Source organism: Rhinatrema bivittatum, chromosome 5 (assembly GCF_901001135.1).
Source record: "Rhinatrema bivittatum chromosome 5, aRhiBiv1.1, whole genome shotgun sequence".
Lineage (NCBI taxonomy): Eukaryota > Metazoa > Chordata > Amphibia > Gymnophiona > Rhinatrematidae > Rhinatrema > Rhinatrema bivittatum.
In genome coordinates this window covers 129,168,703-129,195,958 of record NC_042619.1, presented here as the reverse complement: position 1 = coordinate 129,195,958, position 27,256 = coordinate 129,168,703, and the positions used below count along the sequence as shown (strand labels likewise).

At 43.5% G+C, this 27,256-nt stretch overlaps 1 protein-coding gene across 11 annotated transcripts in view; it reads right to left on the bottom strand.

The window, feature by feature from the left end:
• Window positions 1-3,496: 3,496 nt before the first annotated feature.
• TSC22D1 (TSC22 domain family member 1) overlaps window positions 3,497-27,256 on the bottom strand; it is a 302,706-nt gene continuing 278,946 nt past the window's right edge. For 4 of the 11 annotated variants that reach the window (XM_029602915.1, XM_029602926.1, XM_029602925.1 and 1 more), the window contains exons 2-3: window positions 6,059-6,110; window positions 3,497-4,860 (exon numbers count right to left, since the gene is read on the bottom strand). In XM_029602915.1, coding sequence (XP_029458775.1) covers window positions 4,603-4,860; window positions 6,059-6,110 — 310 coding nt within the window. In that variant the 3' untranslated portion in view covers window positions 3,497-4,602. The other 7 variants (XM_029602917.1, XM_029602924.1, XM_029602916.1 and 4 more) reach the window with 7 other exon arrangements.

The window sequence follows — 27,256 nt, the reverse complement described above, 5'->3', positions numbered from 1 at the left end:
TCTTTAGTGAACACAGAGCTGAAGTATTCGTTTAATATTTCTGCCATTTCTTCGTCTCCCTCCACACATTGATCATTTCCACCTTTCAATTTCACTGTACCACTTTGGACCTTTCTCTTTTCGCTGATGTATCTGAAAAATGTTTTGTCACCATATTTTATCTCCTTGGCAATCCTCTCTTCTGCTTGACTTTTTGCCAACTTGATTAATTTCTTTGTCTCCCTCAGTTGATACAAATATTCTTCTTTGTGCTCCTTCCTTTGGGAAGTGGGTGTGGGAAGAGGAGAGAGTGAGAAAGTGGTTGTGGGAGTGAGAAAGTGGGTGTGGGAAGAGGAGAGAGTGAGAAAGTGGTTTTCTGGTCAAATATTGGGGGGGGGGGGGGGGGGGGCAATTACTGCTTTATTTTCCTGGTCATACACTGAGGGAAAGGGACTATAGAGCAAGCACTGGATGGGCTGGTATGGTTTACATCTGCCATCATTTTCTGTTTTCTACCACCAATTCTGGGAATGCCTTTGGTTTGCTCTAGGTAAGCAGGCTATATGCACATAAAATTACCTGCAGCATGTAATTTTTCTCAAAAAACTACACACAAATATGGGGTGTTTGGGTGCGCAGGTAGTTTTGGTGAGATGATTTTCAAAAAGAATGCATGTGTGTATTTTCCCTCTGAACATTGATGAAAAGTATTGGATAACTGTATTTTAAATTTTTGTGCTGTGTTTCAAAATTTACCCCCCATTTAGACTTATAGTGTTTGATTTCTTTTCATTTTTGCTTGACAGTTTCATATAACCATGGGTTTATTTGGTTATGTTGCCACAAGTCTGTATGTTTTAATATATCAGAAATATAAATTGTATTTTCAATAATTATTTTATGAGTATTTGATCTTTCAAAGGTTGGGGGACTTTTGGACTCTCGCTTTCCCTAGGTTATTTGGGCTATGTTTGGACTATATAATTTGTCTTACTTTGGGCTATAAACCCTTTTAAAAATTCTGGCAACATTGGCAGGTCGACCACAACTTTATTTTAATTTTATTTATATTCCACCTTCTGGCACTTCAAAGCGAATTACATTCAGGTACTGTAGATATTTCCCTATCACCGAAGTACTTACAATCTAAGAGGCAGATGCAATAAAGCGCGTGTAAAATGTGCGTCCACACTGGGCGTCCATTTTTTTTTTTTTTTAAACGCACGCACATTCACTTTTCTTGGGTGCCCAATGCAGTAGATAGATGACTGCAGCACTATCCCTAGTACGTCCTTGGCATCAAGCACCCAGGAGATGTGGCTGTGTGCAGGTTATCAAAATGGATGCTCAATTTACAAGCGTTCGTTTTATACTGCAGCAGCGAATTTACTGCCACAATATACACGGCCTGGAGCATGCATGTATGTTGTTTATTGTACGCACTGAATTTTTATTTCTTCCCGTCAAGCCTTTTTAGTTTTTCAAGATACTGCACTTTGTGGTTCCTCCTACTTATTTCATGACAATACCAGGTGGGAGTAACCACAGAAAAGCGCTATTTTTTTGTTTTTAATTAGACCCCCTTGATTTGCTGCCAGACTTTACATCTGCTTCGGCAGGCGTAAAATTTGACGAGTTAAAAAGCACGCCTCTGGTATGTGGCGATTTTTTGCATTGCGGGGTAATAGCTAAAAGCCTCATTTACACGGCATTTATTTGGATGCATGTTGACACGCTGATCCCCTTATTGCATTGGGGGTTATGGACGCACGTGCAAAACACGTCCAAAAGCTTAAGCTGTGTGTTAGGCTAGGCGCACTTTATTACAATGGCCTCTAAGTTCATATCTGAGGCAGCGGAGAGTAAAGTGACTTGCCAAAGGTCACAAGAAGCATTGGGATTTGAATCCTGATTTTCCTGGTTCACCCTGCTGCTCTAACCATTAGACTACTCACACGAAGATGCGAGCAGGCTAATGTGTTCTACCAAATTCAGTCATCCAAGTTATCCTATGGCATTAGATTTTAAGCTAGTGTAGAACCATAAAAGTCCCACTGAGTTTTTTTCCCATAGGTGTAGAACAGGAGAAAAGTCTTAGTGATTCAGATCCAATGTCTTGGTTGGGGTGGTTCTGCAAATTGTGTATCAGGAAATCCATAATCGTTTGTCAACCAACAACCTGTCTCGGGTCTTGGGGACCAACATCAGAATTAAAAACAGTTACTCCAAAAGTGGATTAAATTTTTTTTAAATCTAAAATTTAAAAAGGTGGTAAGAATTTCTGCCATTTTAAGAGAGGTGTTAGAAGCAATGGGCATATTTTGGCTAGCAATGCCATATTTTCTTAAGCATTTTCACAAAGTAGTATTCCTGTTTTAAAAGTCTATTTACATGGTGATACTTGAGTTTAAATGTGGATTCAAGTTTTTTTTTTTTTTTAATTTCTATATCATGTTTGTTGAACATTTTTCATGTTTCCATGTATTTGCATCTGTTTTATGTTTTCAAGCTTTTACAATAAATCTAATATACATTTATTAAGGGAGCTTTTCAATCTATCCAATTACTGTCACTACCAATACATGTTTTTATGGTCAGGTGGCAGCACTGCTTCATGAAACACCTAGTTTATATAGCGAAGCAATTCTGGTTCAGTGTTTTCAGAAGACACCAGTCCGGCATGAGATTTCTCTTACTGTCACATATACCTAGGTGTTCGCAAAAAGTAAATATAAATCAAAATCTGTTCACATAGCACTCAATCAGGAATACAAATAAAGATTTTAGCCATCTAAAATAATTTCAAAATTGTAAAGGTTAAACTATAACTGCATGTTTTCACCTTTTTTTTTATAAATTAGGATTTCACATTACATCATGGTTCAGTTGAGTCACCATTTTGTGAAAATCATGACTGGGCTTTTTCGGAATCCCAGGGGTTAATTCTATATAAAACTTATGTAATGTGAATTACGATGTAATCACTATACAGAAATCTCTATTCAATATTTTAAGGATCTGGGTTAAGGATACTTTACCAATTGTTGGCATTTGTACCAAACTCTTTCGAAAACTTTATATTTACTCCCTGTTGCAACATTTTCGCTTATGCAGTTATAGTATTTGCAAATCTGAAATACAACTGGCCGAGCACGCAGTTTGCTGGGGAATCCTGACTGCGTCCGAGGGGGCGTGGCTTGTTGCTAAGTAACTGCTTGTTTCGGAGGTTAGAAAGCTGGCAGGTTCGCTAGAGTCCACGATCTTCAACGCTACTCTAGCGCTGTGAGCTATCACAAACACACGCCTCCGCTTTCACACAACTTTAGCTTTTGCTTCCGTTTCCAAGTTGTCCTTGGTTATTGGCATTTGCCATTAAACACACAACGCACGGCTCTTGACTGCTACAATTCTATTTAAGCCATTGCTTTAAAGACCGAAAAACGTGGACCATTTCATTCAAACGTAATTCAGTCCTAACATTTATCTTTAGATACGGTAATCCGAGATAAAACTATAGTTATTTACCAACCATGTATGCTTTATTTAAAGTTGACAAGTGCAACAGTTAAATACATTGACATGTTTACAACTGATCAGATAACATGCTCAGGGAATGCATACTACCATACAGATCATATACAGAATTTAAATTTTCTTAGCGGTAATTGATCAGAATCCAGGAGTGTTTCAGGGTCTTAAACCAAACGATTTTAATAAACAAGGTTTACTTCATGATACTCAGCAGCCAGGATAAAGTCAGAATACACGAACAGCATGAATTTGTAAGTTCTGAACAGTTGCTCGGGTGCATTCTTCCATAGCATTAAAAAAAGACTATTCAAACATTTCAGATCAGCCAATGAAACATCTAAACCTCAATCTGTACATCCTATATAGTAGTTACAGTTTTCTATTTTACAGTGTACTTACACTACATACACAAATATACATTAGGCAAGTAACTTTCATTGCAATTATCCTAAGTTTTCTACATATCATCTATCGGCTCTCTACAAGCCTCATACTCCTGAGAACAGAGCCAAATAACTTTCCATTAAGGATTTCGGTGTCAGTCAGTGGAAAACCGAAAAAAAAAATTCGCTTCACTACCTTTATTCCTACAGGTTTATAAAGTGTTCGTTCCTTCCTTCCTTTACAGCCCCCCTTTCCAAATTTCTCTTGGGAACAGGGAGGTGAGGGAAGACTATGGTCGCCAGTTTAATTGACTTCAGTTTTCCCTTCCTTACATCAGTCCCAGCATTAGCGTGGATGGAAGATAAATGAAAAAAAAAAAAAAGACATGCAGCTCCACCATAAGTAACTGGCCATTTCCGGGGAGATCCGCCTAGGCAAATTCTTCATCAGTGTGTGCCAAAAAAAAAAAAAAGTCTTAAGTCACCATCCTAAAATAAATTCCTTCAAGGCATATTTTTAAAAAACAAAAAATTCAGACGATGGTTTAATACTGATACAAATAGATTTTGATGGTATACATTTAGTGCCCGGGCCTGGATGGGTGTTCACCAGCGTGCAGTGGGGATTGATGCCTTCTTGGGGCCCTGGGCTCGAAGGTTCCAATTCCTCCTCCTCCAGCGTCTGTCATGGTGCCGACGATGGCTGCAGCTATGCCGTGGAACCCGAGGCCTGCGAAACCGGCTGGGCCGGCGGCTGCGATGCCCCAGGAGGTTGCGAGGAGGCGGGCGGGGAGCCGGTCTGCAGTTGTGCCTGAAACTGGGCGAGCTGTTCAGGGCTGGCCAGAGTCTTCAGCAAGGAGTTTTCCTGTTCCAGCTGCGAGTTCTTCTCGATCAGCTCTTTGATCTGCTCTTTCAGCACCTCCACCTCTTCCCTGACCGCGTACATCAAGTGGCTCTTCACCAAATCCTGCAATACAGACAAAGCGGTTACCGGGGGCCCGACGAATGATCGCACCACATCCCAGTGAAATGTACACAAAAGAGCTTCGCTAAGATGAGACATTTTTGCATCGGAAACCATCACATGGGCCAGAATTTTTTTTTTTTTTTTAAATACTGCTTTAAAACATGGCTTCCACAGAACTGGTTCGAGAGACTACTATACTAAATGCAGAATTTTCCAGCCGGGTGAACATCCGAAGAGAGAAACATCATCAGTGACCCAGAAACCTACACGGCCGGCTCCAACGGGCAGCATCATCGTGCGTGTAGAGGCGGCAAAGCATTGGCGTCTTTCCCTCACTCCCCCCTCCGCACACGGAGCTCCTCCCCAGCAGCTGCGCACCGGTTACAACTAGTTCTTACCGAGCAGGTTGCCGCAGTTCCCGCCCCCGCCTTTTTTGTGGGGGGGGAGGGGGGATTTTGACTGAAGCTGACGTACATATGTGCGCGCGGCGACCTGGGCTGATCGCCCGCGCCCGGCGGCCAATCAGACGGCGAGTTATTTATAACCGCGAGTTAAAAGGTTCTCAGCTCGCCTAGCAACAGCGGGCAAAGAATCGCGTGAGAAGAGTCGCAAGGCACAGCTCCAATAACAAAGAGTGGCTCAAAGCGGAAATGAAGGGAAAAAATCCACTAGGTTAAAATTAGACAGGGGATGAGTTAAACATTTTTGCTTTAAAAGTTTTTTTTCGGCTGTTTCCGCAGTTTAAGCAATTAAAGAGAATTGTAATCGAAGACAGGGCATGTTATGTGCGTTGGAGGACCTAGTCTGTTTGCGTTTATTACTGCACGCTGTCATTCCTAATTATATTCCAGGGGTTCGTTCTTTCCAGGTGGAGTGAAATTGATATTTTTATCCCCCCACCCACCCCAAAAAAATGAACACATCTGATTACCCTTAGTAATACTGCCCAGATATCATAGCTGAAAGACAACCGCCAGGACCGTCCCTTCTTGTTTTGATGGCCACAATGTACACACCCGACCAAAATTAAGGATTTCGCCCATTTCGTTATGGTCGGGACTGCATCCTCCCTACATTCAAGACATCTAGGCTATACCCTATGAGCAATAGTCCAGTCAACCTTACGATTAAAAAAAAAAAAAATCACACCATTAACACTACCGATGCCCCAAAGGAATTTTAACAAATTTGTACCTACCATGGCTTGTTCAATTTTGTTGTCAATAGCTACCACACTTGCGCCAGAAGAGCTGAAATAAAAGAAAAACAAATTACTAGATGAACCGTTTATTTGAATTCGACTGAATGCTGTGACATTCATCCCCCCCCCCCCCCCCCTCCACACACATATCCCGACACAGTATTGCTTCAATGCAATATAGTAACCTGTATAGCCACTCCAGGCTCCCTTGTTATACATCTTAATATTTTCCTCTAAGAAAAAACATGAAGAGGCAAGTCCAACCTTAGCAGCGATGCGACTAAAACCACAGAAAAAGGATAAAAAAGGTAACAATGCTGAACAGTGATGCCACTGCAGCGCTACTGCCCCGGCAAATGGACAAAGGAATCACCTGCATCAGTATACAGCATCTTACAGCCTCAGACAAGAAACACATCCACAAATACAGATGACATTTACCTACTGTCTAGTCTGACGGAGGCGTTTTCGGTAGCCAGAAGAGATGACAAAAATGAAATTGAAAAATGTCTTAGTTGATAAACTCCTAAATCCATTGCCACCGGTCTAAAACATTGGGCACTCATGCAATCCCCAGCCAACAGCCCCCTCCCCAATCAAATGAAAGGGAAAAAATTTCCTTCGTTGTTTTACATTAATCTTTCAGTTCTTGGGCAGCCTCCTATAGGGCAAAAAAAAAAAAAGAGCGTGTACTATGTGCACAACACGAACTCGCTTGTATTTACTGATGGCAGATGCTGCTTATCCCTGGGCTGTGCAAAGAAATCTCCTAGGTCAGCTTTTCCACCCTCCTCGGAAAACCTGAGGTTCCAAACTCATTGCATAATCTATGCAGGGAGCAGCGCCTCTGATTGGCTACCGCAGCATTCCCCTGCCATTCGGAAACACCTCTCGAGAGCCTGATTAAATAATCCCTGCACACACCCCTCCCGCCCGCCCCCCTTCCCCTTAGGGGGAAGCCATGCAGCCAGCCACAGCCCCCCAACCCCATTACCGCTGATGTGTGTAAACAAGCAGGAACATCCTTCCTAGGCTCTACTCATAGCAATATAAGCACAAAAAGACTTTGCCACTGTATCCCAAAACCAGCATACCAGAATATACTAATTGCTCAAAGGATTTTTATGACACCCCCCCCCCCCCCCACCCTTCTCCTGCCCAAACGAAAATAAAGCGAAACCACCACATTTCAAAACCTAGAAACACTAAATTTATCATATAGAACTGGTCATGAAACCGTACACAGACAACTGGACGAAAAACAAAAACCAATAGCGCCACCTAGTAATAAAACCTCGTATAAGATGGTTTGTCATCAACACATCTTTGTGGAAAGAGATCCCAAAAAACGTAAAGTAAGGATTACACTATTAAAGACACAGCAATGCGTTTCGTCTTTCAGCCGGATCATACAAAGCGGCCCCCAAAACAGGAAGTCACTAATTTGAACATGTACTAAAAATATTTGATTCAAATATAGGAAATACAATTCCATAAGAGCAGATCTATATTGATGACATTTTCATAAAGTAGTGCAAATATCTCTAAGGTAGGGGTAGAAATAAGTACTTTGAGCAGTTGCTTCTTTTGAGATGGAGACACATTCCCTCTCCCCACAATAACTATATCCTCTCTTGTCAGCAGACAGCGGAGTCCGGTACCAGCATCTTCTCTTATCTCAGTTTTCAGTTTTCACAGATTAAGTTTCTGCACCATTTTGGCAGGCGGTGCTCCAACAGCTATGACACAGCAAATATTTTGCTTCATTTTTATGCCTTCCAACATACATACTGATGTCCGTTTGTAAGCATAGTTATTCTCCAAAAAAGGAATGGAAAATAACTAAACTGGGCATGCGGGAAGGAAATGTGAATATCGCATAAGAGTTTGAAAAACATAAATTTACGATTAGTATTTTCAAAGAACCAAGCCTCCAGAAAGCGAAAAGGATGTGTGTGGAGGGTTTGTGTGCATGGGAGTCTCGTGGTCTCGGTGGGGGGGGGGGGGGGGGATGCAAGTTGGTGTCTGTTAGTGGATAGATGCGTTTCAGCAGGGCTGTGTGTTTTTTTTGAGGGGAGTCTACTGGAAGGTATGAGTAGCAGAATTGGTATATATAAGGGAAGTTTTGCGTTGTTTTTTTTGGGGGGGGCGGGTTGGTATGGCTGGGGAAAGTATATATATCAGAATGTACATAGGGGATAAGAAGCTGCGTCATTTATTTTCTCTGTTGGAGGTGAAGGTGTATAGGATGTGTGTGCAGGAGGGTAGAAATGTGAGAGATTTGTATATGAAGGGCTGTGTGTGTGTGTGTGTGTGTGTGTGTGTGTGTGTGTGTTGGTGGTGGTGGTGGGGGGGAGATATGTGTGGGATAGCACATACAGAAGTTGTGGGTAGGGAGAGCAGCTGGCTATCCATATGTCTAAAGGGAATAAGTCTAGTGCTGACTAGGGCTCACAATAACCAAAAAAGTAAAGTGAACATATTGATAGTGCACAGCAGCCTAACAATCAAGGAATTGAAGTATCAACTAGATTTACTCCCTCTCTTTTCTTCCTCACTCACCCCAGTTAAAGATCTGCTAAGTGAGTGTGAATGGAATTGCTTTACATGTGATCTTGACTGGTAAGGAAGGGTTGGAGTAAAATAAAAAAAGGTGAGAAAATAGGGATAGAGGCTTGATGACATACAATTTAGAGGGACTGAGGTGAAAGGAATATGGACAACGAGAATTTGAGGAACAGATACTATGAGGTAGGAAGAGAAGAATGCTTAGTGCCACAGAAAACACAGATGGAGGAAGAGGCTGGGAGAAGGGCAAGAGGAAGCAAAGTAGACGGAGCACCAGAAACAGGGCATTAGGAGGAGTGGGAAAAGGCCAATGCTATACTGTATCCTGGCTGCAGTGCATGGCTCAACCCATGATCGGATGCATGTCCATAACCTTCGATGCAAAACGGGGGTTAGCAAGTCCAAAAGCGTTCATCACATGCAAATGCATATTGATGAGGCTATCTATTCCCCACCATGCAAAAAAAAAAAAAAAAAGTGCACCTGAGGCTTTTCTGTACTTCCTGACTTAATACTGCCACAATATTAAGTCAGAGAAACAACAAAATTATAATGTCCCGAAAAATTTTTTTTTTTTAGAAAGGGTGCCATGGTCAGGTTAGGAAAAGGGATGCTCAATTAATGAGCATCCCTTTTCCTAACCTGTGGCTGTGCGCAGGTGAGGAAATTGCATGCCCAGTGCCGAGAAGGCGCTAGGGGCATGCAATTTCCTCTACGTCTTCTTTTTACCGTGGCAGCCCATTTGCATTGGGTGCCCCAGAGAGGTGGATTGGCGCACATTAAGGGGGCAGGCGCTCAATCATGAGCGCCCCTTTTACATGGGCCGATATAGCTTCAGCCTGAAAGAGCATTATGGAAAACAGAGGATGGGCAGGGCCACCAGCTGGAGGAGGGCACAGTGATATTTACCACACATTTTCACTTGTACTCTTCTAATTGAAATTTACTTGTACCTTGCCTAAAGTTTTGGTTTTTTTTTTTTTTTTAAAACCAGCGATTCATAAGCCTATATAATAAACAAGTTAATTAAGCAAGCAAGCTATCAGCACAGAGCTGGTTTCACTGCTTTGCTTCCAGAAAAAACAGCACAAGTAAGTTTGCAAATAGAGGCCAATTCAATAAAATGCGCTTGGCACAGTGTACAGTTGTGCACACAAAAAAATGTGTGAAAACTTTACTGCTATTGTAACAAGGAGTTTTACGCACAACAGTGTACATTTAAGTTAGCTCCCTCACATGGAAATTCATGCTAACGATGGCATTAGATATTACCCCCTCCTCCAATGCACAGTGCGCACTGACTTACCTTCAAGCTGATTCAGTACGGTGCACTCAGGCCGAGGGCATCGTTTGGACACGCGTTTGATGCACTATTATTACTCCTTATACAGTAAGAGGTAATAGCGCATGGAAAACACGCGTCCAACCCGCCCCCCCCCCCATCAAATGCATGTTGATGAGCCTATTAGTCCCGCTCGATACAGAAAGTAAAATGTGCAGCCAAGCCGCACATTTTACTCTCAGAAATTAACGCCTGCCCAAAGGCAGGAGTTAATTTCAGCCGGCACCGGGAAAGTGTACAGAAAAGCAGAAAAAACTGATTTTCTGTACACCCTCCGACTTAATATCATAGCAATATTAAGTCGGAGGCCCCAAAAAAAAAAAAAATCTTAAAAAAAACAACTGCCCGCGGGTTGGAAGACAGATGCTCAATTTTGCCAGCGTTCGTGTTCCGAACCCGTGCCTGTCAGCTGGTTTGACAACAGACGCCGGTAAAATTAAGCGTCAGCTGTCAAACCTGCTGACAGCCGCCGCTTCTGCCAATAAGGAGGCGCTAGGGACGCACTAGTGCCCCTACTGCCTCCTTTTTACCGCGGGCCCTCACTTGTGTACTGAATCACGTGCCCAGGAGAGTGGCCTGGGCGCGCGTTGGGAGAGTAGGCACTCACCTCGGAGCACCGGATCTCATGCGAGGTTTACTGAATCGGCCTGCTTGTCTTTTCTTAGTGCTAGAAACTTAACTCTTAGTCCAAGATGGACTAAAGATTTTAGGGCTAATGTTAGTTTATGAGTGGAAGCTGGAGTTTTCACACCAGGTATTTTATGCTCAGAAAACATGCTTTCTATACAAAATGGTATGCTAATACATTAGGAGTTAAATAATGCGCACACAACAGAAAATGTATGCAAAGAAAAGCTGTAGTTCACAGCAAAACATGATTTATGCATATAAATCATATTTTATGTGCAGAAATGACTTTTAGAAAAATAAATGGAAATGTTTCACTTTTTTTTGTGTTACATTGAAATTTCCAGGAAAAAAAATTAAAACCAAAAACAAGGTCCCTAAAAATGTAGCATAGCTGATAATGTACGGGTCTGATGCAAAAAGCTGAACATTAAAATTGTGTGCTGAAAGTCACAGATTAACACACAAGTTAATTTTTTATATTATTGATGCATTAAGTTAAAGCATGTTTTCTACATATAAAATGAAAACATTGTGTGCATAACATTTTATGTGCAGAAAACATTTTGTGCATCTAAAACTTTTTTTTAAACCAGTTTTTTGGTTTTTTTTTTTGTTATAACATTGAAATTCTCAGGAAAAACACGAAACTGAAGATCCCTAAACATTTTGAATGAGTGTTCATTTTCCCCTTCATTTGTCCCAGTTCTGCTGGTCACACAGCGTTTGTCCTTCAATGTCCATTCTGTGTGTTACAGCGACAACAGTGTATGAGCAAGCCCTGGTGGCCATGCTACATGAGTAGCATTGACCTTTTGTAGTCGTGGGCTGCCCAGAAACTAGAGGCCAATATGGCTTTTATGCTCACTACTCCCCACTTCCTTGCATATCATCATGAACAATGTAATAATCCTGTGATGTAACAACCTGTTGCTATGGTGTTTTTATGCCACGTTTCACATTTTCACAGTGTTAGACACTTAACTAGTCTTCATTTGGTAGTGTGGCTGATTGAGGACGTGAGCTGCACTCTTTACAACAGATAATCCAGTTTAGAAACTACAGCTCGGGTTGCCAACTGCCCGGTTTTGGACAGGACAGTCAGGTTTTCAGATGCACTGTACAGTGTCTGTCCAGAAGTACTGAAAGGACACTAAAAATCTGGATTTGCAAGATGCTCCTACTCTTTCCCACAGTTTCCTGGTTACAGGGAAAGAGAAACGAGAGCTGAGCTGTGTCCCTGCCCTCTTGCATCCTTTCCTGTGTTGTGATTGGATGGGGAGAGGTGGCAGGGCACCGTTAATATTGAAGAGAGTCTTAACAGCACAAAATAAGATACAAGCTATTATATTAACCAGTTTCCAATCGTTGCATTATCACACAGTTTTGGAATAATAGACTGGCATAAATATCTTGAACTGGATGTAAAAACAAAGCTCCTCCATGCCCATCAGGTAATTTATAACCAGTGCATCCATAGAGCTGAAGATGGTATGTGTCTTATTCAAATTGATTACACCTATAGAGCTACCATAACAGGCCTTCAGGTGTATTTAATGGCATCAATGACCCAAATGCTAAAATATTGCAGAAGTATAAAAGTGAGCAACCATCCTCAGTGACAGTACTTAAGCTAGGACAATCGTTCCGGCAAAGAAGGCATGACTAAAAATCCATCAGTATATGAAGGTGAAGAAGCTACAGAATTAGCAAATCAAGCAAAGAAACTCTTTAAAGAATCAGATCAGAAAACATGAAAGAATAATTGGCAGAAGCATAAGTACAGTGGGAAGTACAGAGAGCTACTACAGTGGACCCTCTGGTTATGAACGGCTCGAGTTACGACCAACTCGGATTACGACCAAATTTTGAGTTACGACCAAAATTTTTGGTTTTCAGTTACGACCAAAATTCAAGTTATGACCCTTGCCACGTGTGTGCAGTTGTGTTTGTTTTCGCGGATTGGTTGTAATTGGCCCGTTGTTACTGCCTATCGCATTTTTTTTGTCTTGGAAGGCGGGACTTCAACAGAGATTGGCTGGCTAGTGTTGCTGCTGCTACCTATGGGACCTGCATGTGGGCAGACCCGGCACAGAATTGCAGCAAACAACAGCATCGGGGACAGCATCAGGGGACATATTTTGTGCCAATAAGGGGTGGTTTCACAATTTTAAAGCAAGAACTGGGGTTCATAGCATAGCTAGGCATGGTGAAGCTGCCAGTTCTGATAAAAAGGCTGCTGAAAACTACATACCCCACTTCAAAGCAATGACACAGAGAAATGGCTTTTCCTGTTAGCAAGTTTTCAACTGTGATGAAACTGGACTATTCTGGAAGAAAATGCTCAAGAGAACATACATTACCCAGGAAGAAAAGGAAATGCCAGGCCACAAGCCAATGAAGGATAGGCTAACCTTATTGTTATGTGCCAATGCGAGTGGTGACCTCAAGATAAAACCTCTCTTGGTTTATCATTCTGAGACCCCTAGAGTGTTCAGAAAACAGAATGTCATGAAGAATAGATTAGGGGTCATGTGGAGATCTAACAGAAAAGCCTGGGTGACAAGAGTCCTTTTTCTTGATTGGATAAGGGAGGTTTTCTGTTCTACTGTACAGAAATATCTGGAGGACAAAGGCTTACCACTCAAGGCTCTCCTCATCATGGACAATGCTCCTGCTCACCCATGAGACTTGGAAGACGAGTTGGCTGAAGAATTCCCATGGCTCACAGTAGAGTTCCTCCCACCCAATACAACTCTACTGCAGCCTATGGACCAGCAGGTCATAGCTAACTTTAAGAAGCTATACACCAAGGAACTGTTCCAGAAGTGCTTCCAGATGGTTTCAGATACAGATTTAACTTTTAAAGAATTCTGGAAGGAACATTACAGCATCCTTTCATGTGTGGAGTTAATAGAGAAATCCTGTGCCAATGTCTCTCAAAGGACATTGAGATCTGCCTGGAAGAAAGTGTGGCCTAAAATTATAGAAGAGCAAGACTTCGAAGGAGAGGAGCCTGAGCCTGCAACTGACCCTGTGGTCAATGACATTGTCACTATAGCCGAGTCCATAGGCTTGCAGGTAGACACTGCTGATTTTGAGGAACTGGTGGAAGATCACTCAGAGGAATTGTCTACAGATGAACTTCAGCAACTTCTGGCTGAGCAACAGTTGAGGAGCTTTCTGAAGATGAGGAGGAGGAGCAATCAGTGCAGCAAATGTCCTCTTCTGGAATTAAGAAATTCCTGAAAAAATGGACAGAGCTACAAATATTTGTAGAGAAGACCCACCCAGATAGAGGAAAAGCCAATCATTGCATTAACTTGCTTAATGATAATGTCATGTCATACTACAGAACAGTGTTGAAGAAAAGACAGAAAGACAACCTTAGACCAGTTTTTAGTTGCAAAAAGGTTGAGACCAAGTGAGCCAGAAGTAGGTACTAGTGGGCTACAGACCCCAAGTAGAGAAAGGACACCAGAGAGCCAGATTCCAGATGTTCTAATGGAATGGGACTCTCCTTCCGAACAATAACCACCTTCCATTTCGTCCTCTCCCCCCCCCCCCCCTGCAAACCAAAGATGTCAACTTTTAAATAAATAAATAAATAAATAAACAAACAAACTTGAATTGTTGCTTCTGGTAGGCTAAGCACATTTTATAACTTTTTGGTGAGTACACTAGGGACGTATTGGTGCTTCTGGTAATTACAGACCTTAAACAACCGTTTTTTTATTATAGAAATGGTTAGATAAGGGGTGCTTTTGGGAGGTTTTTACAGAAATAGTGAGGTGGAGAAGCAGGAGAGGGATTAAATTGACGGCTTACCTGGGGTGAGAGGATCTTCCTGGCCCCAACGGGACTTCCATCAGGCTGCACTGTGCGTCTGATGTCAGACGAGGACGTCAAGGGGCCTCTTAAAAACGGCCCTTCCACGGCGTGCAGCCGCCGCCACGTGCAGCTTTGTTTTAAAATCTTTACCTGGCTTTGGAAAAGAACTTTGAATCCTTTCCTTGATTGTGATATGTAGATTCAGATACCCCTCCTGGAGCTCCTCAGCATTCATACTTAGGGTTCAAGTTAATTCTGGTAAGCAATTTCTTGGGTAACCCAGTTATTTGTTATTTTCTTTTTAAAATTGGATTGTAAATACACTATTAGTTTAATTGATGCCGCATATAGCCCGAAACAGGTAGGGAAAGGAGAGGGTTGACCCCGTAGTCTCTTCTGGAACCCCCTTTCTGGGCCAATGGATGCCCATGTACAGAGGATAACATTGGAGGCAGTACCGGTGGTGGAGGCGGCAAGAGGGTAAGTCCCCTACTCCGCCCCCCCCGGATTTTTCAACTTCTCTGTTCCCGATATTAAGGGCTCTACCAGCAAACCCGGCAGCCTCCAGAATCAGTGGAGAACTGACGTCAAAGATGCAGGCCTCAGATGCAGACGTCTTTGAATACCGTGCGGTTCCTACAGTAGCTACTGGAGGAGAGGACGGTGAAGGCCCTGAGAATGCTGGCTCACTGGCCGAAGGAGGGTTATAGGAACAATCTGAGCAAAAAATATTGATATCGAGCCCATTGTTGAAAATTCAAACTCCTATATTGGTAAAACCTGCTCTAATCACACTAGATTCTATCTGGGATGCTATAGCTAATTTGGGAAAAGCAAAATTACTTACCTTGTAATAGGTGTTATCCCAGGTCAGCAGGATGTAGTCCTCACATATGGGTGACGTCACTGATGGAGCCCTATTGCGGGAAAACTTCTGTCAAAGTTTCTAGAAACTTTTGACTGGCACTCTGAGGCCACTGAGCATGCCATGATATTCTCTGCCACAGGGGTCTCACTCCAGTCTCGTATGTAGCAATGAGCTTTAGCAAAAATAAAATAAAAGGTATGAGACCCAACTCCGCGGGGTGGCGGGTAAGTTTCGTGAGGACTACATCCTGCTGTCCTGGGATAACACCTATCACAAGGTAAGCAATTTCGCTTTATCCCAGGACAAGCAGGATGCTAGTCCTTACATATGGGTGATTACCAAGCCAGAGGTTGAGTCATTTCGTTGTGAAGCAACAGTGAAGTATGATTGTTGAAAGTGAATCAGCCGAAGATTACAGCAGGTTGGATGTAGAAGGAGTTGGGATTAAACTGGAAACAAGTTCTTTAAGACAGATTGTCCATAGGCTGAATCTTGTCGTCCTTCTTTGTCCAAACAGTAATGAGCTGCAAAGGTGGAAAGTGAACTCCATGTTGCTGCTTTACATATGTCAAGGATTGGCACGGAACGATAGTGTGCTACTGAGGTTGACATTGCTCTTATTGAATGTACCTTTACTCGCCCTTGGAGAGGAAGGCCTGCTTTTTCATAGCAAAACTGTATGCAATCTTCTAACCAATTTGATAGAGTATGTTTACCCACTGCTTTGTTTGGATCATAGGAAACAAAAAGCTGATTGGATTTCCTGTGGACTGCAGTGCGATTTAAATAGAAAGATAGTGCACGCTTACAGTCCAAAGTATGTAAAGGCTCGTTCTCCTTGGTGAGAATGAGGCCTTGGAAAGAATGTGGGTAAAACTATGGATTGGTTCAAGTGGAATTCCGTAACTACCTTAGGAAGGAACTTTGGATGTGTACGGAGAACCACTCTGTCATGTAGGAACTTCGTATAGGGTACGTACGTGACACGTGCTTGTTACTCACTAACCCTTCTAGCTGATGTAATGGCTATGAGGAAGATAGTCTTCCATGAGAGAAATTTAAGATCACAGGAATCTATGGGTTCGAAAGGAGAATGCATAAGTCTTGTTAAAACCAGATTCAGGTCCCATTCCGTGACAGGTGGCCAAATTGGTGGTTTAAGCTGACTTAAACCTCTCATAAACCTAGTAACGAGAGGTTGTGAGGATATAGGTGCATCTCCCATCTTATTATGGTAAGCTGAGATTGCACTTAAATGTACCCTTACAGAGGAAGTCTGGAGACCAGATTCTGAAAGATGGTATATGTAGTCTAGTAGAAAAGTAGTGGGGCAAGTGAAAGGATCAATATTCTTTTGTCTGCACCACAAAGTGAATCTCTTCCATTTGGAAGAGTAATTCTTTCATGTGGAAGGTTTACGTGAAGCTATAAGCACTTGAGATACATTAGCTGAAAGATTGAGTGGTTGTAAGATCAAGCTTTCAACATCCATGCTGTCAGGTCCTGAGTTATGAGAGTGGGAGCTATTCCCAGACAAATGGGAGCTATTCCCAGACAAATGGGATCCCTGACTGAGAGGTTTAGGAGTGTGGGAAACCATACTTGTTGAGGCCAATACGGGGCTATGAGTATCATGGTCCCCTTGTCCTGTTGTAGCTTCACAAGACTGTTGGTTATGAGCGGTATTGGAGGATACGCGTATAGTAGGCCTGAGTTCCAAGGGCGAGCAAATGTGTCCTTGGCTGGCTGGTTTTTCTGTCCACTTTGTGATTCATGAGTGACGCAAAGGTCTATTGTCTGTTGTCTCCAACTTTGGAATATCCTGGTCGCTACTGAGGGATCCAGGGACCACTCATGTGGTTGGAACTGATGACTGAGTCAATCTGCCAGTACATTGTGTATGCCTGCCAGATAAGTGGCCCGGAGGAACATTGAGTGGGTCAGGGCCCAGCCCCAAATCTGTGCAGCTTCTTGACAAAGGAGATACGAGTCCGTACCCTCCTTGTTTGTTGATGTACCACATGGCAACTGTGTTGTCCGTTTGGATTACAACAGTCTTGTGTGAAAGGCAGTCCTTGAACGCATGTAGCGCATAACGTATAGCTCGAAGCTCCAGGAAATTGATCTGAAATGTTGCTTCGAGTTTTGTCCAAGTCCCCTGAGTTTGGAGAGTGTCTATGTGAGTTCCCCACCCCAAGGTGGATGCATCTGTAGTTAGTGTTATCTGTGGGACTGGTTGTTGGAAGGGTAGGCCCTTGCGCAAATTGTCCTTGTTCACCCACCATAGTAGAGAAGAACGTAGCTTGTGGGTTACTTGAATTGGAGAATGCAGCGGTTGAATGGCTTGGATCCATTGTGATCGTAATGTCCATTGGGTTACTCTCATGGCGAGTCTTGCCATAGGAGTGACATAGGGTTGAGAACCACTGACTTAGAGAATAGCCACTGCCATTAGCAATGGTTACATGGAATAGACTTAGTTTTTGGGTACTTGCCAGGTTCTTATGGCCTGGATTGGCCACTGTTGGAAACAGGATGCTGGGCTTGATGGACCCTTGGTCTGACCCAGTATGGCATTTTCTTATGTTTCTTATGAACTGTGGAGGCCATGTGGCCTAGTAAGGTCAGAAACTGATGAGCTGTTGCTTGTTTCTTTGAGCGAATCGAGTTTGCTAACAGGGATAATGTTTCTGCTCGATCCTCGGGTAGAAAGGCTCTTGATAGAATAGTGTTCAAATCTGCACCTATGAATTGAAGTAGATGAGATGGAGTAAGGTGGGATTTTTGATAATTGATGAGAAAACCCATGGAGTGAAGTAGGGAAATTGTTCGACAGAGAGGTGAGAGCTCCCTCTTGAGTGTGACTTCTGATGAGCCAGTCGTCTAGATATGGAAAGACATGGACACTGTTTGTGCAAGTATGCTGCTATTACTGCCAGACATTTGGTGAACACCCTGGGAGCAGAGGCAAGGCCGAATGGCAGGACTCTGTATTGGAAATGTTGATGACCCTCCATGAAGCGCAGGTACCTGTGATGAGGAGGGAATATTGGAATGTGAGCGTAAGCGTCTTGAAGATCCAGAGAACAAAGCCAGTCTCCTGTTCGAAGTGGAAGCATGGTGCCTAGAGAAACCATCCTTAACTTTTCTTTCTTTCGAAATTTGTTGAGATTTCTGAGGTCTAGGATGGGACGTAGGCCTCCGGTTTTCTTGAATAGAATCCTCTTCCTTTCTGAGACCAGGGCACTAGCTCTACTGCCCTGGCTGTCAGAAGGATGGATAATTCTGTTTGTAGTTGAAGCATGTGATTTTTGCTGTGATGAGATTGACTATGTGGAAAATCTTGGGGAATTGAGATGAAATTGAGTTGATATCCTCAATCTATTATTGATAGGACCCACTGGTCCGATGTTATTGATGTCCAATTGTTGTAAAACTTGGATATTTATTTTTATTTATTTAGGGCTTTTTTTATACCGACACTCATGATACCAATCATATCATATCGGTTTGGCCTCCCACTGGCAGTCCTGGCTGAGGATTTGAGTAAAGGCTCAGTTCTCTGGATGGAATTTCAAAGACCAGCAGCAGGTTCTGTTTGTGGAGCAGGTTGGGGCCTAGCTGCTCTCTGCTGCCGTGGTTGTGGTCTTTGCTGGGTTCTGGAAGGCCTGGGTCTGGATGCAGGAGGGTAATATCTCCGCTGTCTGTAGAAAAGCCGTCTGGTGTCTTTCCGTGGAGGTCTATGGCTAGTATGTGTGGAGGGGTCCTGTGGGAGGGAAGATAGCTGTCGTAATGTTTCGGTGTGCTCTTTTAGTTGAGACACAGCATCCTATACTTTGGATCTAAATAAGTTGTCTCCTAGGCAAGGGAGATCTACTAGTTTATCCTGCACCTCTGGCCGAAGGTCTGAGGCTTTGAGCCAGGCCCACCTTCTGGCACTGATGCCCGACACAGCCACTCTTGAAGCCGTCTCAAAGCCATCGTAGGTAGCTCGGACTTCATGCTTACCGGCTTCTAAACCTTTGTTTATGATAGCCTGTGCAGCCTCTTGGTATTGTGTAGGAAGAGATGGAACAAACTCCTCTATTTGTTTCCATAGATTTCTCTGGTACTGGGTCATATAGAGGTGAAATGATGAAATCCTGGAATTCAACATTGCACCTTGAAAAACCTTACGGCCCAATGAATCTAGGAACCTATGGTCTTTACCTGGGGGATTAGATGAGTGGACCCTTGTTCTTCTAGACCTCTTCTGCACCAATTCTACAACCACTGAGTGGTGGGGAAGTTGTGGCTTTTGATAACCAGGTGTGGATTGTACAAGATAGGTACTATCCACTCTTATTTACTGCAGGAACAGAGCAGGGATGTTCCCAGAGGCGTTGTTGTAGTTGCAATAGAACATCATGGATAGGAATTGCAACAATTTGCTTTGGAGGGTCGACAAAACTGGAGTACCTCCAAAGTCTGTTGTCCTGTTCTGCTTGTAACTTGAAGGGGATGGAGTCCTCCATCTCCTGTACAAAGGTGGTAAAAGAAAAATCCTCCGGAGGGGGACTGTTTCCTGGCATGAGGTGATGATGGGTCAGACATAAATGCCTGTGAGGAAGTATCCGAGGCTGTGTCAGACCAAGTGTCGTAGTCTGGAGTTTGATGATGAGTAGCTGTAGTCCTATGAGGAGGAGGAACACCAGAAGGTCCTGGCAAAGGGTCCTCAAGTGGAGGCTAACAAATCTTGGTATCGCTTGGTAAGGATACCATGCAGCCCTGCTTCGGCAGAACCTGGAGCCTCAGGAAGATAAGGCGCTGTTGGTGGATGTTTTGGCATCGAAGCTTTTGATTTAGTTGATGTCTTTTTTGTAGATACCGATGCTTTTTTACTAGGATGTAGGGTGGGTGCCGCAGTGTAGATGGATATCTGCTGTGGAATCGATGAAATCGTCGACATCGATGTGAATAAAAAGGAGAACATCGATGTGGGGATAGTCATCGAGGACATCGATGGTATCGATGTTACTGGCATCGAGAGAACTCCGGATGATGTCACCAGCATCGAACGTGGCATCGGCACGGATGTTACTGGCATCCATACCGTAAGTGTAGAAAACGGCACCGGCATCGGGGCGCTCACTGGCATCATTGCCGGCATTGGCGCAGTCACCGGAACTTGTGCCTGCAAGGCTTCCATCACTACTTGCCTGATGAGCACAGTTAAGTCTTGCGTAGTCGATGGAAGCATCGATCCCGATGAAGGCGTCGATATCGGGGACTTTGAAGGCGGTACCCGTAGGCGCGGATGTTAGCGGTGCATCCCCATCTTTATGCCGCTTTGCGCTCGGTTCCCCGGGGGGGGGAAGCAACGGTGACGCCGAGGATCGACGATGTCGATGTTTGTGTTTAGGCCTTGGTTCTGTGACTGACCTTGTTGATGACGTCGACGGGGCTGGCTTTGCTGCATCTCCAGATCCTTCCAGTCAATGTTTTTTTAAGGAGGAGTTTCTTTGTAACTCCTGTTGGAGATGATTTGGTCGAAGTAGAAGGTGAGGGAACTAGTTGGAGATGGAAAAGATGTGTCATCTTTTCTTGTCGAAGTTTCCTACCTTTCGGGGTCATCTCCTGACATTGTTGGCATGATGAAATATCATGCTTCTCACCCAAACAGATTACACATTCTAGATGTGGGTCTGTTACTGACATGGTCCGATTACAGACCAGGCATTTTTTGAAACCCGAAGCCATATCAGTATCAACGGCCGTTGATGAAAAAAGTTTGAGAGAAAAAACTCAGTGTTAGAGCGCAAAAACGCTAGTTTTGTCACCGCAATAGGGCTCCATCAGTGACGTCTCCCATATGTGAGGACTAGCATCCTGCTTGTCCTGGGATAAAGCTATGTCCATGCAATTGAACCCTATGGTGGAAAAAATAAATAGCTTAGATGAAAGAATGGTCAAGATAGAAAGGTTACAAGGTGAAAATGCTGAAATGAAAAAAGAAATGGAAAAATTGAAGCCTCTACAAGAGGCTATTATAAAAGAAAATCAGCAATTGTTATTTAAAGTAGAAAATCTTGAGAATGTAATTAGAAATAGGAATTTACATCTTATAAATTTTCCTAGGATACCACATGTAAAATGTTTAAAAGATATTTGATTGAAGTTCTTAAAATACCAGAGGAGGAGGTTGAAGTACTTAGAAAATTTCTCAAGACATTTAAATTTAAGATTTTTAAATTTTCCCAAAATGGTTGGCGAGCTCCCATATGTTACACTTAAGAAGTACTTTATTGAAGTTTTGAAATTTCAGGAGGGAGAAATCCCTTCAGTGAATAAATTATATTATCTTCCTGTGTCCACCAGGAATATAAATATGTTACAATTAAATGTGAATGAAGGGAACTTGACCAAGTTTTTGGAGAATTCTGCTACTGAATTCTATGAGTGTGCCACACTAATGGTTTCTTTTATATCTGAAAGAGACCTCACTGAGATTATGAAACGTTACTTTAGAAATATAGATCTCCAGTTTCGAGGATCACAGATACGTGTTTTTCCAGATTTCGCCCCTGTTACTCAAGACAGGAGACAAGAATTTCTTGCAATGAGATCACAGGTAGTTGCATTAGGGTTTTCGTATGTTTTAAAATATCCGTACAAGTGTATTGTAAAATCTTCAAAAGACTCCTTGGCTTTATTACCCTGAACAGTTAAAATCTTTCCTAAACGCTAGGAGGGTAATTATTACCCCAATGAACAACCTTAGGGTTGGATCATAATTATAGATTATGCCTTTATACAACGTTAAGCTAGATACTTGCATGTGTTCTTCTTTTGTACTCTTCCTTTAATTTCTGCCCCCTTTCAAAAAGTTTCTTTTAGGGGAATGCAATATGGTTGGTTTGGATTACTGTATACATACTGCATTTCATTTTCTGTAATGAAGTTGTGACTTGCTGTAAAGTTTAAAATGAGAAAAATAAAATGAAAAAAAAATACCAGAGGAGGCAATACCAGAGGTTCCCGCCTTGATGGTCATAAGAGGGAGACTGATGCGCGCGCTCTAGGTAACTCCATCATCAAGATGGCGTCCTGGATCACCCATGCTGTCCCTGGGATGCCAGGGAAAGCGGTGTTTACAGGCTAAGGCCGAAAGACTCCTTGAGATCACTGAAGCAGGCAAAAGAGGTGAGCAACAGAGGTCGCAGCCGTCTGCGACCAACGGGCGCAAATTCAGTTTGTCAATCAGGCCTACCACATCTTCTAGGTTCACCGTGATTTGGTTCAGTCCATCTGAATCATTACCCATGAAAACCTTCTCTGATACGGGTATCTCCCCAACATCCTCTTCAGTAAACACCGAAGCAAAGAAATCATTAAGTCTTTCCCCGTTGGCCTTATCTTCTCTGATTGCCCCTTTAACCCCTCAATCATCTAACGGTCCAACTGACTCCCTCACAGGCTTTCAGCTTCGGATATATTTTAAAAAGTTTCTACTGCGAGTTTTTGCCTCCTTGGCCAACTTCTTTTCAAATTCTCTCTTAGCCTGTCTTATCAATGTCTTACATTTAACTTGCCAACGCTTATGCATTATCCTATTTTCTTCTGTTGGATCCTTCTTCCAATTTTTGAATGAAGATCTTTTGGTTAAAATAGCTTCTTTCACCTCCCCTTTTAACCATGCTGGTGATCATTTTGCCTTCTTTCCACCTTTTTTATTGTGTGGAATACATCTGGGATTGTGCTTCTAGAATGGTTTTTTTTTTTTTTGTTTGTTTTTTTTTTTTTTTTAACAATAACCATGCCTCTTGCACACTTTTTACCTTTATAGCTGCTCCTTTCAGTTTTTTTCTAACTATTTTTCGCATTTTATCAAAGTTTCCCTTTTGAAAGTTTAGCACGAGAGCCGTGGATTTGCTTACTGTCCCCCCTTCCAGTCATTAATTCAAATTTGATCATATTATGATCACTATTGCCAAGCGGCCCCACCACCGTTACCTCTCTCGCCAAATCCTGTGCTCCACTGAGAATTAGATCTAAAATTGCTCCCCCTCTTGTCAGTTCCTGAACCAGTTGCTCCATAAAGCTGTCATTTATTCCATCTAGGAACTTTATCTCTTAGCATGTCCCGATGATACAATTACCCAATCAATATTGGGGTAATTGAAGTCTCCCATTACCACCGCACTACCAATTTGGTTGGCGCCCTAATTTCTCTTAGCATTTCACTGTCAGTCTCACCATCTTGGCCAGGTGGACGGTAGTATACTCCTATCATTATAGTCTTCCCCAACACACAAGGGATTTCTATCCATAAAGATTTAATTGTGCATTTAGTCTCATGCAGGATGTTTATCCTGTTGGACTCTATGCCATCCCGGACATAAAGCGCCACACCGCCCCCCAGGTTATGTCCGGGATGGCATAGAGTCCAGTGGGAGCACTGATAGGAGAGGATCACCTTGCTGGTGACTGAAAGGAATCAGTATGTTTTTTTGCTTGGGGAATTTTCTTTTTTAAAAGTATTGGTACAAAGTTAACTATTTGGGAATATTAGTGTGTTTGTGCTTTCAACCTCCCAATGCTTTGTTTAAAAAAAAAAAAAAATAGATTTCAGCCATCTTAATAAACTCATTTGCACCACAAATATAACACAAATGTAGAAAACTTGTCTGGTTTTTCTCTTTTTTGGTGGTGGAGGAGTAGGCAACTCCTCTCTTTAGTGGTAATGCAGTAAGGCGAAAGCAACGAACAGGCAGTTTCCTGTATTGCTGGCTCCAGGGAAGTACTGGCTCTGTCCCCCCAGATTAAGAACCACTATTAAACCAAAATCTAAAAACAGAACAGCAAACCTCAACTCCTCCCACCCCTTCTTCTGAGTAGAAGCTTCAACAATACCCTACAATAGCTCTAAAACCACAAAACCAGGTAACCTGTGGTCCCAAGGGGGTACTGGAGCCTGCAAAGAGAGAAAATATGGGACAAGCAAAAAAATGGCAAACCATATTCTGAGATGCAACTGCAATGCACATGAAACAAGAGATCAGAGAAGGCAACATCTCGTAAATGAGAAGAAGAAAACAGTAGGTGCAGGAGAAAAACTAAAGAAGAAAGCAAAAAAGGTTGCAACCTGAGGCATAGCCTCTATAAACTTCCCCTTCCTCACTATCCACACAGATGGATAATCTTCTCCAAGAGCCCTAAAGAGAACCAAAATTTACAATAATTAGTAAGAACATGAGAGGCTATAAACAGCATATTTCTTTAGCATTTGCTGGGCCAGGATGTGCATGTCTCTGCAGGTAGCCATTCTCCCTTTTTTCTGGGCAGCTATCAGATTGGAGCCTCTAGTTGCTCCAGGCCCAATTCCAAAAGATAGCAAATGTTGCTTACCTGATGTAACAGGTGTTCTCACAGGACAGCAGGATGTTAGTCCTCACAAATGGGTGACATCGAGGATGGAGCCCAACCACGGAAAACTTCTGTCAAAGTTTCTGGAACTTTGACTGGCCCCTACTGGGCATGCACAGCACGGCACTAACCCTGCAGCCAGCAGGGTTCCCCCCCATCAGTCTTGTTTCAAAGCTACAGGCAGTGCCAAAAAATAAAATAAGAAAAACGAACCCAACAGCGCGGGGCGGCGGGCGGGTTTCGTGAGGACTAACATCCTGCTGTCCTGTGAGAACACCTGTTACATCAGGTAAGCAACATTTGCTTTCTCACAGGACAAGTAGGATGGTTGTCCTCACAAATGGGTGAGTACCGAGCTGAGGATGTCCGAACGTGCACCAAAAGCACCCAACGGCGTGCAACAGGCACAACAACTGGGGTGAAGTTTGGTAGAGGACATCCGCACCCCACCGGGTAGGCGGAAGGGTGTTGGTACGTCATGTTGGAAAAAGGTTACGCAAGACAGACTGACCGAAGATGGAATCCTGTCTTCCAGCTTTGTCCAAACAGTAGTGGGCTGCAAATGTATGGAGAGAACTCCAGGTGGCAGCCCTGCAGATGTCAGGAAGCGGCACCGATCGAAGGTGTGCTACTGAAGTCGCCATGGCCCTCACAGAGTGTGCCTTAACACGGTCGTGAAAGGGAATGCCAGCTTGCTGATAGCAGAAAGAGATGCAGTCCGCCAACCAGGAGGAAAGAGCCTGCTTACCCACAGGTTGCCCTAACTTGTTAGGATGGAAAGAGACGAATAATTGAGTGCTCTTCCTGTGGGCAACTGTACGGTCTAGATAGAAAGCTAGAGCACGTTTACAGTCGAGGGTATGCAGAGTCTGTTCCCCGGAGTTGGAGTGGGGCCTGGGAAAGAAAATAGGTAGTATGATGGATTGATTAATATGAAACTCCGAAACTACCTTAGGTAAGAATTTAGGGTGAGTGCGGAGTACTGCCCGGTCCTGCAGGAGTTTAGTGTAGGGCGGATAGGTAACTAGGGCCTGTAATTCACTAACCCTGCGAGCTGAAGTGATAGCTAGAAGAAAAATCACTTTCCATGTGAGATATTTAAGGTCACAGGAGTGAAAAGGTTCGAAGGGTGGTTTCATAAGGCGACCAAGAACCAGATTAAGGTCCTAAGATGGGGCCGGCGGACGTAAAGGTGGCTTCAAATGGAGCAAGCGTGTTACGAGGGGTTGTACTGAAATAGGGACACCCCCGATACCTTTGTGGAAGGCGGCTACCGCACTGACATGCATTCGAATGGAAGAGGTCTTTAGACCTGATTCTGACAAATGCCAAAGATAGTCCAAGAATTTAGGAATTGGACAGGAAAGGGGATCAAGGGACTGCGAAGTGCACCATGATGTGTACCTTTTCCATTTGTAGGAGTAAGATTTTCTTGTGGAAGGCTTTCGTGAAGCGATGAGGACATGAGAAACTGAATCCGATAGGTTAAGTGGTTGAAGGACTAACCTTTCAACATCCATGCCGTCAGGGACAAGGCTTGGAGATTGGGATGGAGGAGGCATCCGTTGTTTTGAGTGATCAGATGCGGGTCCGTTCCCAGGGGAATGTGTCTGCGGATGGAGAGTTCCTGGAGTATGGGAAACCACACTTGGCATGGCCAGTGCGGTGCTATCAGGATCATGGTTCCCTTGTCCTGACGTAGCTTCACAAGAGTCTTCGACAGAAGAGGAAGGGGAGGGAATGCATAAAGGAGACCGGTTGTCCACGGGAGGGAGAATGCATCCCTGGGCCGAGAGTGCTGAGACCGAATGAGAGTGCAGTAATTGGCCACTTTGTGGTTCTGAGGGGACGCAAAGAGGTCTATGTGGGGATAACCCCATTTCTGGAAAAGAGAGGTCGCTACCAAGGGATTGAGTGACCACTTGTGTGGTTGGAAGACACGGCTTAGCCGGTCTGCCAAAACATTTTCTACTCCCGGCAAGTAGGTGGCCCTGAGGTACATGGAACGGGAGAGGGCTTCTGCCCAAATCTGCGCAGTTTCCTGACAGAGAAGGAAGGAGCCTGTGCCTCCCTGTTTGTTGATGTACCACATGGCCACCTGGTTGTCTGTCTGAATTAAGATTATGTGATTTGATAGGCAATCTTGAAAAACCCGGAGAGCGTATCGGATTGCTCGAAGCTCTAGGAAATTTATCTGGTGTTTGGCTTCCTCTAGAGATCAGAATCCTTGAGTTTGTAGACCGTTTACATGGGCTCCCCAGCCGAGGTTGGAAGCGTCGGTGGTGAGAATTACCTGAGGATTTGGTGGGTGAAAGGGCAAGCCCTGTAGGAGGTTGGACTGATTTTTCCACCAGGCAAGAGACAGACGGAGTGAATCGGTGATGCGAACAATGGTCGACAGAGGCTGAGTGGCTTGAATCCATTGTGATTTCAGAGTCCATTGCATGACTCTCATGGCTAGATGGGCCATTGGAGTCACAAACGGAGGAGGCCACGTGTCCCAGCAGAATGAGAAATTGGCGAGCTGTTGCTGTGGGTTGAGACTGCAACTGGC